The 15,599-nt window shown below is 50.2% G+C and overlaps 3 protein-coding genes across 3 annotated transcripts; 1 reads left to right on the top strand and 2 right to left on the bottom strand.

Annotated features, from left to right (window-relative positions):
• The first annotated feature begins 652 nt into the window (after nt 1-652).
• LOC136543347 (5-methyltetrahydropteroyltriglutamate--homocysteine methyltransferase 2-like) lies at nt 653-3,409 on the top strand. Its single transcript, XM_066535822.1, has 7 exons — nt 653-701; nt 1,013-1,366; nt 1,456-1,543; nt 2,437-2,501; nt 2,616-2,722; nt 3,114-3,208; nt 3,398-3,409. The coding sequence occupies exons 2-7, from the start codon at nt 1,017-1,019 to the stop codon at nt 3,407-3,409; spliced, it is 717 nt and encodes a 238-aa protein (XP_066391919.1). The 5' UTR covers nt 653-701; nt 1,013-1,016.
• Nucleotides 3,410-5,148: 1,739 nt separating this feature from the next.
• LOC136543346 (blue copper protein 1a-like) lies at nt 5,149-5,872 on the bottom strand. Its single transcript, XM_066535820.1, has 2 exons — nt 5,710-5,872; nt 5,149-5,600 (listed from the first exon to the last, which is right to left on the bottom strand). Exons 1-2 carry the CDS (start codon nt 5,870-5,872, stop codon nt 5,149-5,151), a joined length of 615 nt encoding a protein of 204 aa, XP_066391917.1.
• Nucleotides 5,873-14,962: 9,090 nt separating this feature from the next.
• LOC136543345 (uncharacterized) lies at nt 14,963-15,274 on the bottom strand. Its single transcript, XM_066535819.1, has one exon. The coding sequence runs from the start codon at nt 15,272-15,274 to the stop codon at nt 14,963-14,965; it is 312 nt and encodes a 103-aa protein (XP_066391916.1).
• Nucleotides 15,275-15,599: the final 325 nt, after the last annotated feature.

The raw sequence follows: 15,599 nt of genomic DNA, 5'->3' as shown, positions 1-15,599 counted from the left end.
TGGAAGACTTATGCTGGATTCTTCTAATCATTATCATTGCTTTAACTTCCAAATTAGTGCTGAACATGAATTTATGAAATGATCTATGAAGTGCCAGTCCCTTGGGGTCCTAGTGGATTAGTAGCTCTCCCTTTTTTAAATTTCAAACATGAATTTACTGAAACTCTTAAACTCTTGGCTGTGAATCTTAGATCCCTTTATCTTCTTAAGAAGTTGACCTTTGGAGTTCCTGATTCTGCTTCTTTGGCTTTGGCTATTGTTCTATAATAATTTCACTATCCTGCAGTATATGTTTGCTAGAGTCCTCAATGTCCTGGCTTGTTGCTAGCCCCTTCCACTGCATTTGCCAAATTGGTCCCATGTATCATTATGTATGAAAGTGTACCTTGATACTGTGTAGGATAAATTAACAATCTAGTAGTAATAGTATTATGCGCAGCTCTTGCTACTGTCCTGTGTCTGATTGCTGATGCTGTATAGTATCACCCCTAAATGTCTAAAGAGTAAAGATCAAAGCTTAATACATACTATTAAGCATACGGTCACCTTGTGGTTTTCCACTTATTCCATCTTTCACTTATTGCATCTTTCTCCAGCATGAAAGGGTAGAAGTAGGGGACCCAAATGAAGAGGATGATATTACTAAAGGCGCCACCCTCTCCTCGTCCCCAGGCGCTACTACCCCGCTCCACGGTCCAAGGGTAAGCGCGCCTAAATGGAGGACTGTAGTGCATATATCATACCTCCATGGTATGGTTAATCCTTCCCAGTTTAAAGAAACATCTTTGATTGACCAGAGGTATTTCTTTCCACCAAAGCATTTAGATCTTATGGGAGGAACACATGCAGAATGAATTTAGAGTTTCACATGGGAGGAGAAGAATTGAGTTCAGTTTATGGTTTAGTGAAATATACATAATATTGTTTTAACTTATTTGCAGCTTTGTTGAGACAAATATTCAGCTTCCATGTTGCTGTGAATCAAACTGAGTTTAACCTTTTTCTGTTATAGAAAGATGGCGTCCCATATTGTTGGATACCCTCGCATGGGCCCCAAGAGGGAGCTCAAGTTTGCCTTGGAGTCTTTCTGGGATGGGAAGAGCAGCACCGAGGATTTGGAGAAAGTTGCCACTGACCTCAGGTCTAGCATCTGGAAGCAAATGTCAGAAGCTGGGATCAAGTACATTCCCAGCAACACCTTCTCGTACTACGACCAGGTCCTTGATACCACGGCCATGCTTGGCGCTGTCCTAGAGCGCTACTCTTGGACTGGAGGCGAGATTGGCTTGAGCACCTACTTCTCAATGGCCAGGGGAAATGCCAGTGTCCCTGCTATGGAGATGACCAAGTGGTTTGACACAAACTAGTAAGTAAACTTCTGTCCCTTGAATGCTTACTGCTGGTGGCTTTTTTGTGGTATTGGTCTAACATTTTTTATTACCTTATTCTTTGCAGCCACTTTATTGTCCCTGAGCTTGGCCCAAGCACCAAGTTCACATATGCTTCACACAAGGCTGTCTCTGAGTACAAGGAGGCAAAGGCGGTATGTTGCTGTAATAACATATACTCTCAGTTGTTTCTAATTTAGTTCATTTACCCTTCTCATCATAATTTGTTTGTGTGCACGGTTTAGTAACAGGAAAAAATGTAGCAACCGATATTTATGTCTCCTAGCTATTTGATTATGATTTGACAAATATTGTTTGCTTAGAACACGCTTCCTTTTGATAAAAGAACTTCAGCTCTACTGAACCTATGGCTTATTTGAATCCTTGACTGGTTTGACGCCTTCAAGACATTCCATAACATTGAAGTAAACTATAAGGCCATGACGACATGCATCTTTGCACAGACATGTACAGAATATGGCTAACAATTCAGAAAGATGCATGTGTGTATGTACATAGTGTGTATACATTATCTTTGCACAGACATGCATCTTTGCACAGACATGTGTGTATCATCTGTTTATTAAGACTGTTATAAGATATTTACTAGAATGGACTCAATTTTTTTCACAGTCATATCTGTGTGATAATTGTGTGAATTTGTGGTGAAACTGAAATAGTGAATCAACTACTCAAGCCCTTAGCTAATCATTGAATGTTTAGTTTTGTCCCTTTTGCTTGATTTGCAAGTGCAGCATGTGTTCTGTTCTTGCATGGTAGTGTTCTGTTCAGAGCTAGCTAATTACATTGTTGACTGAAACACTCATGTATTAGCTTGCCTTACACTAAAAACATGAGCTGATCGGCTCTAAGCGATTTTCTACATTGCCAAAGACTCTGCCTAGCTGAAATGTATTTTCTTGCACTGCACAAAGCACTCCGCCACCGCACCTTCATTAAAATTTCACTGTCACCTCCTCTTGTGCCCATACTCTACTCATCTATGCAATTGTATACTAATTTGTATATCACTTCTTTCTTACTGCAGCACAGTGTCTCCCATAAATTTCAGGCCTTGCTTGCTTCTTCTAATACTTTCTACTGCATAACTCTGTCTTAGCTTGTTGTCGAGTCAAACAAAAATATATGTTTGTATAATCAAAGAGCTATTAAGGCCATAGACCATAGACCCTAAATGCTTGTTGTGTGTGATCTGTGATGGCACAGCGGCGGCAATGGTGAGCTCGGCGCGCCTCCGTCCCTCACCATCCGATCTGGGGTGTCGGCTCCTCCTTCCACAGGCTTGGATTCTCCACCATCGGCGACCGACCCAGGTACGGACAATTCCTCCCATGTTCTTGAATGAGGAACGATTCTAGATGCGTGTTCTTGATCCTTTCCCGTCGGTTTGAGCGTGCTGCTGTGGCGGCTGTGACCAGCACCAGAGATCTGTAGTTGTGAATGCAGAATGGATTTTTTGAAATATTGCCGGTGCTATATAACATGGTATGCCAGTGGAGGGTCCAAAAGTCAAACCTTTTTTCAGAATTTGTTGGGATCTGGGTAGTTGATTTTATATGAAGTTTTTCATTAGTTTATCTTGCTATGTACATGTAGTAATTGGACATATTGCAGTTTTCAAAATTTGTAGATGGTTCTCAGTTTCCTCTGGTTCTAAATATTCTGATTATTTTGGAATTTTGCATACTGTGCATTTCATATTAGGAGAAAATGGTGTTGGGTTATTCCTCAGGAATGCTAAAAATACTCTTGTTTTCCGCGTGGATGTGTTGGAAGCTGAACTAATTTCTATGAAGAAGGTACTCTTGTTTTCTTAAAGAAAAAAAAGTAGCTGTAAGCTGATTACCAGGTTGACCCTAGTTTGGTATCTTAAAATTTAAGTATATGTTGTAGCTTCATTGTGAGGTAATAATATTTTTCTCAGCCATGTTAGTTACATCCAAGAATTTGGCTGTTCACTAAATTTCTTGATAATTTTGTTGTATCAGAACCAGGCCTGAAATCCTAGATTGATACATGGAGTTCATGAAACAATTAATATAAAATGCTACTTTTCCAGTACTGACATTTGTTTCTCTCGTGAGCAGGTCTTGTATTAGACATTGATTCGGCAGGATGAGCTGCTTGCATATATTGACCAACAACAGACAACCAAATTTTGTGTAAGTAACGGCCGTTCGTATAGTTTGCCTTTTCCATTCAAGAGCATACCATTTTAATGCTTCCCTCTTCTAGTCAATGGTACCAAGTACGCAATCTCATATTTGTCCATCCATCATTTGCAGCAGCAGAAGTTCTGCTTGTAAGGGCCTATTTGGAGGGGCTCTGGCAGCCCTGGCTCCGAGCACTGTAACAGAGTATTGTGGCGGAGCCGCTGGACCCTTAGAACGCTGGCTCCTCCGGCTCCTCCGCTTTGTAGTTGTATTTTGCCGAAACCTGAGCCGGCCAGCTCTGCGTTACAGTGCAGCACAGTGCTGTACAGTGTGCCTGTGCAGGGAGCTGGAGCCGACGAGAGCAGGTGCCAAACAGCCATTTTCTTCTCTTTGGAGATGGCATGCTGCTATTGTGCACGCAGTATACTTGCAAATATCTTGGTTTTTTTTCAAATATCTTCGTATTTTGTTGCAGTGTAAAGAATTACAATTTTTAGAAATAGATAGGATTGACGAGTAGGGTGTATGTATGGAAGATCTAATATATTATTTATACAAAAATCAAGTGAATTTGTTTAATGTGATGCCTTCTATATGAGCAAAAGTGGATTTGTCAAATTATTTTAATTGTAATTATATCTATGCAGTTTTGCCGACAGTTTTTTTTTGGTAGGGTATGGTTTGTAAAATACCTTGGAAATGGTTTTGCCAACATACAAACTGTCGGGAAAGGTCTTAACTGTCGGCATAGGTCTTAACTATCGGCAAAAGGTTAACTGTCGGCAAAGGTTTTAACTGTCGGCAAAGGTTTTAACTGTCGGCTTAGGTAGACCGTTTGCCTACACACAAAGTGTCGGGGATTCTGTTATCTGTCGGCAAAAGTTTCGTCGACGGCTTCTAGCGCGACTGTTTCGAAACTGTCGGCAAAACTTTTCACGGGAGGTTATCTGTCGGCAAAGGCGCCCTTTGCCTACAATAGAAAGTGTCGGCAAAAGTATGTTGTGTTATAGTGCATCTGTCAGTTATAACGGTGGTGCCCTCGTATTTGTGGGCTCTAATGATCTATATGATCCAAAATTTCTCCTTAGACACCTGTTACAACTCATCAATGTCCTAACCATGACTAAATTATATACATATTCGACACAATTCTATACTTGCATTTGAAGTCTTGTCGATCGCCTGATGAGCAGAAGTGGACCTAATATCACTCCGTTCCAAAAATTTAAAATGTTCTGGCATTTCTAGATACATAGTATTTACTATGTATTTAGACATAATGTATAATTTAGAAAAGTCAAAATGACTTATAATTTGGAGTCGATGGAGTACTACTAGTTAATTATAAGATGCACTATTCACTGTACAAGCGGGCACACCCTCTGATTTTATATCTACGGTCAATAAAATATGAAGAGTTAAACTTTATTAGAATGAACTTATTAATGCAGGCCGGCAAAATAGCTGACTGAAACTCATATCACCTGAAACACATTCGCAAAAAAAAAAAATCACCCTGAGTGAGACACATGACTAGGCAGCCCCTGATACATATATATAGCTCTAAACTCTTGCATGTGCGTGCCCTAGAACGCAAGCGTGGCCGCGACCACGGCGGCTGCCGCAGCAGCAACCGTGCTGCCGACAGGGTTCCGCACCGCCGCAGACGGCGGCGCTGCCGCTGGCGATGCTGGGGCCGGGGCCGGGGCTGGGGCCGATCCCCAGGGGAATAACGGCCAACGGAACAACGGAGATGGGGCCGGGGCCGTTCCCGGGAACGGTAAAGGGAACGGGAACGGGAACGGCAGCGGGGATGGGGCGACGGTGCCGTCGACCACGTCGATGACGAGCTTCAAGCCGTTGTCGCAGTGGCTGGGCTTGTTACAGATGAACCACACCTTGCCGGGCTTGTCGAGCTGCACGACGTCGTTGCCGCTGGTCCAGTTCCTGAGCTGCAGGTTGGCGCTCAGGTCGCACGCCGCGAAGGCGTCCTTGCCGACCATGATCACCGTGTGCTTCTCCTTGGGGTATACGAACTCTGCGAGCGAGGGAGCAACGAAGACAATGGGTTAGATAGCTAACTCTGTATAAATTCCAACGAAAAAAAGACGATTCATGTGCATGGTGGTGTGTCGTCTCGTGCGTACGCAGGCTGTCGCCGACCACGAACGTCTTGCCGTCGGTCCAGCCGGTCTCGTTGAACTTGGCCCTCCAGCCGCCGCCGTCCCCGACCATCCACTGCGTCCCAAAGGCCAGTGACGTGAGGCACGCGACGGCAGCCAAGAGCAGCACTTGCCTAGAGGACGCCATTAGTTGCCGCTTCAATTCGTCGTCGTCCCTGGCCTGGCGTGGCGAGCAGCTAGCTAACTATTATTGCTGCCCTTGCCAGTTTGCCACGCTATTTATTTATAAGGTGCCGTTGTTTCTACCGAGAGCTGTGTCGTCGTTGTCAAGGCCTCCAAAACATTCTGACAAGTTGCCGTTGTTTCTGACGAGAGAGATGTGTCATCGTCGTCATAGGCTTAATATTTACCCTCAGAACCTGGCCCAAGTTGGAGCAGGCCCCAAGAATATAGATAATACGGTTCTATTCGGCTGGCTGGAAAAATGGCTGATGCTGATGCTAATTTATCGTGAAAGAAAAATACTATTATTTCACTAAAACGGTACGGCTGATAAGTTCAAGCGAACAGGGCCTACATCTAGGAAGCACTTGGATGTCCTCCTCCTTGTCACCTCCTTAGGAGGCCAGCAAGGGCTTCCAAGCCAAACCGAAGGCCCAGTCCAACTCGAGTTCGAGTCTGTCTCGGCCTTCAGGACCAGCCTGTAGTAAAATGGACGCCCAGAACGCATCCGAACTCCGTTTTCGATGGTCCACATATAGATAGAAAGATAATTTTATAAGATAACAAGTGGATTTAGTTTGAGGTCCAAATTCCACCGAAGATGGGAATCGTTGAAATAAGTTAGCGTCTTGCCAGGGTGCTGCGTCACAGTCTTTGCTCCGGTGGGGTTGTGTATCGTCTTTGAGCCCGTTAGGAGGCGCGTCCAGGGGAGTGACGACCCTTAGACCTTATAATCAGTCGCCACCGCCATCGTTAGGTTTTGGTTTTTGTTTTAGATTAATCTGTCTTTGAACAGTCGTTGTTATCGGTTTGTGAAACCCTACATTGAGATCTTAATCATACATCTGCAAATTGTCACTTTACTTGAGTTGCCTTTTATCTTGTTCTTGCTTGTGTTCTTTGATTCGCAGCATGTATTAGCCTTCTCGGCAACATCAACCGAATTGTGATACGGTTGATAACCAGATGAAACGTGGTGCTAAGGTTGTAGGGTTCGGGTCTTTTGATCTGAAGCCGGATCAATGTGTCGTTGTCCACCAAATCAATAGTTATCTTGAACCTGGCGCAAGATCGGGAACCACATCCCCATCATTGTACTAAGGAAAAATATGGATTTAGAATCATATGACTATGTTCTATGCACACATTGTTGAACCTTTAGATCATCGCTTCATTTATTGTTTTTTGCATTGCCAAGGCCTGCCGGAGTTTGGTTATTGAGAAAATTTCCTATTTGACACTAGAAAAACTTCCGCTGTCCTATTTCACACATAAAATTAAAATATTTCCTATTTGTCACCCTTTTCATTTTTCCTTTCCTGTTAGACGCTTCTGTTACTTGTTAGAGTTATAATGGTGTTAAGTTCTAGATGAAAAGTTCGCGATGACCCCAAAGAAAACATGGGCAAAACAGTCTTTCTGTCTTGGACATAACACTATTACCACTCTAAAGTAACAAGTTTCAAATAGGAAAGAAAAAATAAAAGAGGTGACAAATAGGAAAGATTTTAAGTTTGGGTCTCAAATAATAGGAAAACAAGTTTTTCCGGTGTCAAGTAGGAAATTTTCTCTTAGTTATTAGTCTTCTTCAATGTTCTACCTATCATCTGAGCTATCTGTCGGTGTTTCGAGTTGCCACCAATAAGTAAATTTGTAATATTGCGCGTCTGGGCCGGGTGGTGTGCTAATGAGGACACGAGGTTTATACTGGTTCGGGCAGAATATCCCTATGTCTAGTTCGTTGCTGCTGCTCGTGTTACTAGCACTGAAAGTTCGTAGTAGGGGTTACAAACAGTCGAGAGAGGGATAGGTCCCAAGTCTCTTATGGTGTGTTGCGATGAGTTCCGATTCGAGTCAAGTTCGAATCCCCTTTTGTGAGACGCCTTGCTTTCCCTTTTATAGGCCAAGGGAGAGCACGGGTTACACTGGAGGAAGAGAAGAGAATGAGAGCAAGAAGTCCTTCAGGATCATCGGGTCCTTCTTCTCCTTTATGTGGGTCCCACCGACCCTGTAGACGTCAACAGGGACAGCTTCTCGTCGTGGCCCTGTCCATCACCTGCGCCATGTGCAGGCATCGTCTATCGGTCATGGCGCTCTACTCCGTCCTAGTGGACGTCGTGGTGAACTCACACGCCCGTCAGTGTTCATACGGGGGTTAGGTAGAATAGCACCGGTACGCTCAACGCTGTTCCTGACGTGAACCCCCAGGTATGGCCCGTCGTGGGTCGCGGGCTACATCGAGGCATGCCAGTCTCTTCCCTAGCGTCAGAGCTTTGACCCAGGCCCATACACTTGGACCTAGAGTGGTTGGCGGCGGTATGGGTCTCCGTCGGGCGAGACGGAGCCTCCGGTCTCGGGGCCGACCGAGGCGGAGTTCCTGCCCAGAGGCCGGGCAAGGCGGAGCGCAAACCCAAGGCTCGGGCAAGGCAGAGCCCAAACCCAAGGGTAGGGCGAGGCGGAGCCAGCCCTTAGAGGTCAGACGAGGCGGAGCCCGCGGCCTTGGTGTTGGGTGAGACGGAGCCCGCCCCCAGAGGTCGGGCGAGGCAGAGTCCGCCCTCAGGGGTCGGGCGAGGTGAAGCGTGGACCCAAGGGTCGGACGAGGCGGAGCGCGGACCCGAGGGTCGGGCGAGGCGAAGCGTGGACCCAAGGGTCGGGTGAGGCGGAGCGTGGACCCTTGGGCCGGGCGAGGCGGAGCGCGGACCCAAGGGTCAGGTGAGGCGAAGCGTGCAGCCTCGGTGTTGGACACGACGGAGCGTGGACCTCAGAGGTCGGGCGAGGCGGAGCCCTGCCCTCAGAGGTCAGGCGAGGAGAAGCCAGCCCTCGGAGGTCAGGCGAGGCGAGGCCAGCCCTGAGATGCCGAGCGAGGCGGAGCTTGCGTACCTAGGGTCGGCAAGAGCTGTAGTCACGCTCTTGATCGCTCGGTTGAATCAACGTTGATGCTTATTAGCTCCTCCTTTTCGGGTAACCTAGTATTGATCCCCGACAGTAGCCCTCGAGCCTATGGAGGAGTAGAATACTCCTTCAGAGGTTTTTTCGAACGGGGGGACTCTGAGGGCCCTGGCCTTCTTTTGTCACCCACGACATGTCCTGGGGATGGTGATTCCCTCTTGTCGAGGTCGGACCCTTCGCGGGTATGGCCGTGAGATTTGGTGGGTTGGAAAAGGTCTTTCCTAATTTTTGACCCCTACGGGGGTCCATCGTTTTGTGACCGTGCGTCTGGTCATCTTGCGAGTCCAACTTTCCTCGAGCCCCCACGCGTAGCGGGGGTCCGGTCGAAGGTCAGCTTGCCTTTGTGATTGACAACCCACCCATGGTTCCTGCAACCGGAGGGGTGAGCCATGCCATGATTTTCACCTATGGACGAGCTGTGGTGCTTGGTGAGTTGTTAGCCGGCTAGTTCGAGTGGGGTCCTGGCATCCCATTCGTGGGGATCCTGCTAGGGCCAGCTTGGTGACCAACTTTAGATTATCAGCGGTCAATCCATATAGTTCTCGGGTCCGTTCAACTGGTCCCGAGGGCTCTCTGCCTTTCTTCTGGAAAAAACCATGGATCGTACCTGGTTGAGACTCGATCGTGGGCCGAGATGCCCATGGCGCTCGTGCGCCTAGGTACTGGCCGCTTGTGGGCCCATCCCTTTCCATCCCTTATTCGAAGGGTGCACGGAGCGGTTGTCGAACCCGTCGATGGGCCAACCTTCGAACTCCTGGGCCCAGGCGGGCTATGGAGGTATTTTTTGATCCGTATTCCTCTTACTTATGATGAGTCATGGCCCGTCCAGAGAGGCGAAATGTCCGGTGAGTTTTCTGAGTGAACGGATAGATATTGCGTGCGCACTTCCTGCGGCGAGACGTTGTGGTTGATCATGGTAGGCACGGAGATCTAGGCAGGTGGTTGGTGTCCTCGCACCCGTCGCCCCTATAAAACCAACGGGTTTGTCCCCTAGGTTCCATACCTTGCATCCTTGCCTTCGCAGCCATGACCGCCGCCGCCAATCGCTTAGGTCTCTTGCCTCCACATCTCCACCACCGTCGAGCCCGCATTTGTCTGCTCCCACCTCCAATAGATCCATGGAACCGCTCTGACATCACCTTCTAGCGCATGGAAGGACTCGTCCGTCGTGGTCTTCTCCGTGCGCAGACCTCAGACAAGGAGTGGCTGCTACCCGGCGAGGAGGATCTACCGTCACCGCCCGATGGCTATGTGGTGTCATTCGCCCACTTCCTTGAGCATGGGTTCGTGACCCTCGCCCATAGATTTCTTTGGGGGCTACTGCACTACTACAAGATCGAGCTGCAGCACCTCAATCCCAATGGGATCCAGCATATGTCGGCATTTGTTGCCCTATGCGAGGGATTCCCGGGGATCATTCCCCACTTTGATCTGTGGAGGTACTTCTTCGCCATCACCCTCCAGAAGAAGAGGGAGAAGAGTGGCAGGCAGGAGCTGCACACGCCAATGGGGTGCGCCGGCATCCACCTCTGGAACAATCATGTCGGTGAGTACCCATTGATGCGGCTGTCAACGTCCAACAAGGGGTGGCATTCATAGTGGTTCTACCTCAAGAATGACGCCGCCGCCCCTCTGCCGGAGTTCACCGGGCGCTTGATCGAAGAGGCCCTGGAGTCATGGAGGAAGTGGGGTGTCCCAGAGAAGGACAAGAAGAAGATCCAGGACCACATCGCCGCCATCCACATCCTAAAGGAGAGCGGCCTAAAGGGGATGGGCGTCATTGGGGCCTACCAAGCAAGGAGGGTGGCGCCGTTGATGATGCGCATGCTCCCGCTATACGCGATGGCACCTGAGGTGTCATTCAATGGGACGGTGCTTCCTGAGGGAGCACTCCCCCACTCCGAGGTCACGTAACGCATTAAGGAGGCGATGGAGCCTTTGCGGGATGATGCGGGTGCCCCCCCTCGATTTCATCTACCCGATACCAGGACATCCTTCCGACCAGGTATTCGATTGATCTTGTTTCTCACCCTTTTCTTTCTCTATATATATTTTTGTATTCTGACCATCATCTCCTTTTAGTCCCTTATCGCTCGCAGCCGGGGCAAGTCTTGGTTCCTTTGTGAGCATACAAAAACCTGGGACTACCTCATCGAGGAGGCATGATAGCACGGGGAGGTGACCGCGTGGCTTGTTGCCGCCCAACAGAGGGTGGTCGAGCTGACCCCCCTCACCGAGGAGGTGGACAGTCTTTCGTCGTGGGTGGCCAAGGCCCGTCGGCATGCTGACGAGGCTGAGAGGGCGTTCAAGGCCCTATCGGCCAGATCACGGAGGGACAATGTCGGTCTTTCGAGTTGCCACCGACTAGTAAATTTCTAATATTGCGCATCTGGCTCGGATGGTGTGCTTAGAGGATACGAGGTTTATACTGGTTCGTGTAGAATGTCCCTACGTCTAGTTCGTTGCTACTGCTCGTATTACTAGCACTGAAAGTTCATAGTAGGGGTTACAAACGACCGAGAGAGGGACAGGTCCCAAGTCCCTTGTGGTGTGTTGTGATGAGTTCCAATCGATTCCAATCGAGTTCAAATCTGCTTTTGTGGGACGCCTTGCTTTCCATTTTATAGGCCAAGGGAGAGCACGGGTTACAGTGGAGGAAGAGAAGAGAACGAGATGAACAAGTCCTTCAGGATCACCGGGTCCTTCTTCTCCTTTAAGTGGGTCTCGCCGACCCTATAGACGTCAATAGGGACAACTTCTCGATGTGGCCCTGTCCATCAGTGAGGCCATGTGCAGGCGTCGTCCGCTGGTCATGGCGCTCCACTCTGTCCTGGTGGACATCATGGTGAACTGATGCGCCCGTCAGTGTTCATACGGGGGTTAGGCAGAATAGCACTGGTACGCTCAACATTGTTCCTGACGTGAACCCCTAGGTATGGCCCATCGTGGGTCACATGCTACATTGGGACATGCCAGTCTATTCCCTAGCGTCAGAGCTTTGACCCAAGCCCATACGCTTGGACCTAGAGTGGTTAGCGGTAGTATGGGTCTCCATCGGGCGAGATGGAGCCTCCGGCCTTGGGGTCAGGCGAGGTGGAGTCCCTCCCCAGAGGCCAGGCAAAGCCGATTGGAAACCCAAGGCTTGGATGAGGCGGAGCACAAACCCAAGGGTTGGGCGAGGCGGAGCCAGCCCTAAGAGGTTGGTGAGGCGCAACCCGCGGCCTTGGTGTCAGGCGAGATGGAGCCCGCCCCCTAGAGGTCGGCCGAGGTGGAGTCCACCCTCAGGGGTCGAGTGAGGTGGAGCCCATAGCCTTAGTGTCAAGCGAGGTGGAGCCAACCCTCAGGGGTTGGGCAAGATGGAGCCTACGGCCTTGGTGTTAGGCGAGGTGGAGCCAACCCTCAGAGGTCGGGAATGACGGAGCCCACGACCTCGGTGTCGGGTGAGGCGGAGCCAACCCTCAGAGGTTGGGTGAGGCGGAGCCCATGGCCTTGGTGTCGGGTGAGGAAGAGCCAACCCTCAGGGGTTCGGCGAGGCAGAGCCCACAGCCTCGATGTTGGGTGAGGTGGAGTCTACCCTCATGGGTTGGGCAAGGTGGAGCCCACGGCCTTGGTGTTGGGCGAGATAGAGCCAACCCTCAGGGGTCAGGCGAGGCAGAGCCTGCAGCCTCGGTGTCGGGCGAGGCGGTGCCCATGGCCTCAGTGTCGGGCGAGGCAGAGCCAACCCTCAAGGGTTGGGCGAGGAGAGCCCACGACCTCAGTGTCGGGCGAGGCGGAGCCAACCCTCAGGGGTCGGTGGGAGCTGTAGTCACAATCTTGACTGCTCAGACAAATCAATGTTGATGGTTATTAGCTCCTCTTTGGGTACCCTAGTATTTATCCCCGATAGTAGCCCCCGAGCCTATGGAGGAGTAGAATACTCCTTCGAAGGCTTTTCCAAATGGGAGGACTCTGATGGCCTTGGCCTTCTTTTGTTGCCCACAATGTGACCTGGGGACGGTGATTCCCTTTCCTCGAGCCCCATCCCATAGCAGGGGCCTAGACAAGGATCGGTTCGTCTTTGCGGTTGTCTTCCCTCAAGCGTTTTTTCTGATAAAAATGGAAGGGCCGAGCCATGCCATGATTTTCCTCTAAGGACGAATCACGGCATCCGGTGAGCCGTTTAATGGGCTAGTCTGAGTGGGTCCCCGATATCCCATTCATGGGGATCCAGCTTGGGTCAATTTGGTGATTGACTCTAGATTCTTGGCGGTCGATCCATATAGTTCTCGGGTCCGTTCAACTGGTCCCAAGAGCTATGCGCATTTCTTCGAGGAAAAACCATGGATCGTAACTAGCCAAGACACGAATGTGAGCCAGGATGCCTACGATGCTCATGCACCTGGGTTCTGGCCGCTAGCGGGCCCATCCCTCTCCACCTCTCACTCTAGAGGTGCCTGGAGCGGTTGTCGAACCCGTTGATGGCCCGACCTGTGGACTCCTCGGCCCACCCGGGCCTTAGAGACGCTTTTAGATCCGTATTCCTCTTACCCGTGACGAGTCGTGGCCCATCCAAAGAGGCAAAATGTCCGGTGAGTTTTCTGAGGGAACGGATAGAGATTGTGTGCGCACGTCCAGTGGCGGGACGTTGTGGCAGATCATGGTAGGTGCAGAGATCTAGGCAGACGGTTGGTTTCCTCACATCTATCGCCCTTATAAAAACAAAGGGTTCGCCCCTAGGGTTCTATACCTTGCATCCTTGCCTCCACAACCATGACCGCCACCACCAATCGCCTAGGGTTCCCCATATCCGCATCCCCGCCGCCATCGAGCCCGCATCCAACCGTCCCCACCTCCAATGGATCTGTGGTGCCATTTTGACATCACCTTCTAGCACATGGAGGGCCTCGTCCATCGCGGTCTTCTTCGTGCATGGACCTCGGCTGAGGAGTGGCTGCTACCAAGCGAGGAGGATCTACCATCGTCTCCCAATGGCTACATAGTGTCATTCGCCCACTTTCATGAGCGTGGGTTCTGGACCCCTGCCCACAGATTTCTCCGGGGGCTGCTGCACTACTACAAGATCGAGTTGCAGCATCTCAACCCCAATGGGATCTAGCACATGGCGGCGTTCATCACCCTATGTGAGGGAATCCTAGGGACCAGCCCCCACTTCAATCTATGGAGGTACTTCTTCGCCATCACCCTCTAGAAGGAGAGGGAGAAGAGCGATAGGCAGGAACTACACATGCCAATAGGGTGCGCCGACATCCAACTCTAGAATAATTGGGTCGGCGAGTACCACCCCATGCGGCTCTCAATGTCCAACAAGGGGTGACACTTGTAGATGTTCTACCTCAAGAACGATGCCACTGCCCCTCTGCCGGAGTTCACCGGACGCCTGATCGAAGAGGCCCTAGAATCATGGAGGAAGTGGGGCGTTTAGGAGAAGGTTAAGAAGAAGATCTAGGACCATATCACCGCCATCCACATCCTGAAGGAGTGCAGCCTAAAGGGGTTAGGCATCATTAGAGCCTACCACACAAGGAGGGTGGCACCGTTGATGATGCGCGCGCTCCAGCTATACACGATGGCGCCCGAGGCGTTGTTCAACGGAATGGTGCTTGCCAAGGGAGCGCTCCCCCACTCTGAGGTCATGCAATGCACTAAGGAGGCAATGGAGCCTTCATGGGACGACGTGGGTGCCCCCTCGACTTTGTCTACCTGGTGCCGGGACATCCTTTGATGCGGCCAGAACCAGGCTATGTCGTCTTCGTAAGTTTTCCCTCCTCATACCTCCTCTTTAATTGATTTCCTGACATCTTGATACTAACTTTAAGAGGGATAGGACTAGATGAGGGACCTCATCTTCTTGGGCATAGGGATTGGCTAACCACTCGGGGTGGTACACTTCCTTGATAAACCTGGCAGCCAAAAGCTTCATGATCTCCTCACCGATGGCCCTACGTTTCCCCTCATCAAAGCGACGTAGGCGTTGCTTCACCGGCTAGGAGCCTGGCCAAATCTTCAAGGCATGCTCGGCAACTTCCCTTGAAATGCCCGGCATGTCCAAGGGTTTCCACGCAAAGATGTCTCTGTTGGCGCGGAGGAAGCCGATGAGCGCGCTTTCCTATTTGGAGGAAAGCATGGTCCCAATGCGCACCACCTTGCCCTCGGGGCAGCTGAGGTCTATGGGGACCTCCTTGGCGCCCTCCACTAGCTCGAAGGACCCAACCGACCACTTGGGGTCAGGTGATTCTTCAACGACCTCCTTCCTGATGGCCACAAGCTCTCTGGAGGCGATGATTGTCGTGGAGTGATCGCAGCACTCGACCTCGCACTCATAGGCGCGCTGGAAGGAGGTACCAATGGTGATGACCCCACCTGGGCCTGACATCTTTAACTTTAGGTAGGTGTAGTTGGGGATGTCCATGAACTTCATGTAGCATGGTCATCCTAGGATGGCGTGGTAGGTTTCGTGGAACCCAACCACTTCAAAGGTGAGGGTCTCCATCCTATAGTTGGACGGACCCCCAAAGGTGATGGGCAGATCAATCTGCCCAAGTGGCACGGCCTACTTTCTAGGCACAATGTCGTGGAAAGGTGCTCTGGTCGGTCATATGCGCGCTTGGTCGATGCCCATAGCGTCGACCATCTCAGCATACTTGATGTTGAGGCCACTGCCTCCATCCATCAGTACCTTGGTGAGACGCTTTGTGCTGATGATCAGGTCAACTACGAGCGGGTATCTCCCTGGTTGCGAGACT

Source organism: Miscanthus floridulus, chromosome 3 (assembly GCF_019320115.1).
Source record: "Miscanthus floridulus cultivar M001 chromosome 3, ASM1932011v1, whole genome shotgun sequence".
In the NCBI taxonomy this organism is placed as follows: Eukaryota; Viridiplantae; Streptophyta; class Magnoliopsida; order Poales; family Poaceae; genus Miscanthus; species Miscanthus floridulus.
This window is presented reverse-complemented; position numbering and strand designations above follow the sequence as displayed.

Coding starts and splice junctions, on each gene's coding strand:
- LOC136543347 (XM_066535822.1), top strand. CDS start 1,017: ATGGCGTCCCATATTGTTGGATACCCTCGCATGGGCCCCAAGAGGGAG. Junction 1,544..2,436: donor AGTACAAGGAGGCAAAGGCG/GTATGTTGCTGT, acceptor TTCTTACTGCAG/CACAGTGTCTCCCATAAATT. Junction 2,723..3,113: donor ACCATCGGCGACCGACCCAG/GTACGGACAATT, acceptor ATTTCATATTAG/GAGAAAATGGTGTTGGGTTA.
- LOC136543346 (XM_066535820.1), bottom strand. CDS start 5,872: ATGGCGTCCTCTAGGCAAGTGCTGCTCTTGGCTGCCGTCGCGTGCCTC. Junction 5,601..5,709: donor CGTGGTCGGCGACAGCCTGC/GTACGCACGAGA, acceptor CCTCGCTCGCAG/AGTTCGTATACCCCAAGGAG.
- LOC136543345 (XM_066535819.1), bottom strand. CDS start 15,274: ATGAAGTTCATGGACATCCCCAACTACACCTACCTAAAGTTAAAGATG.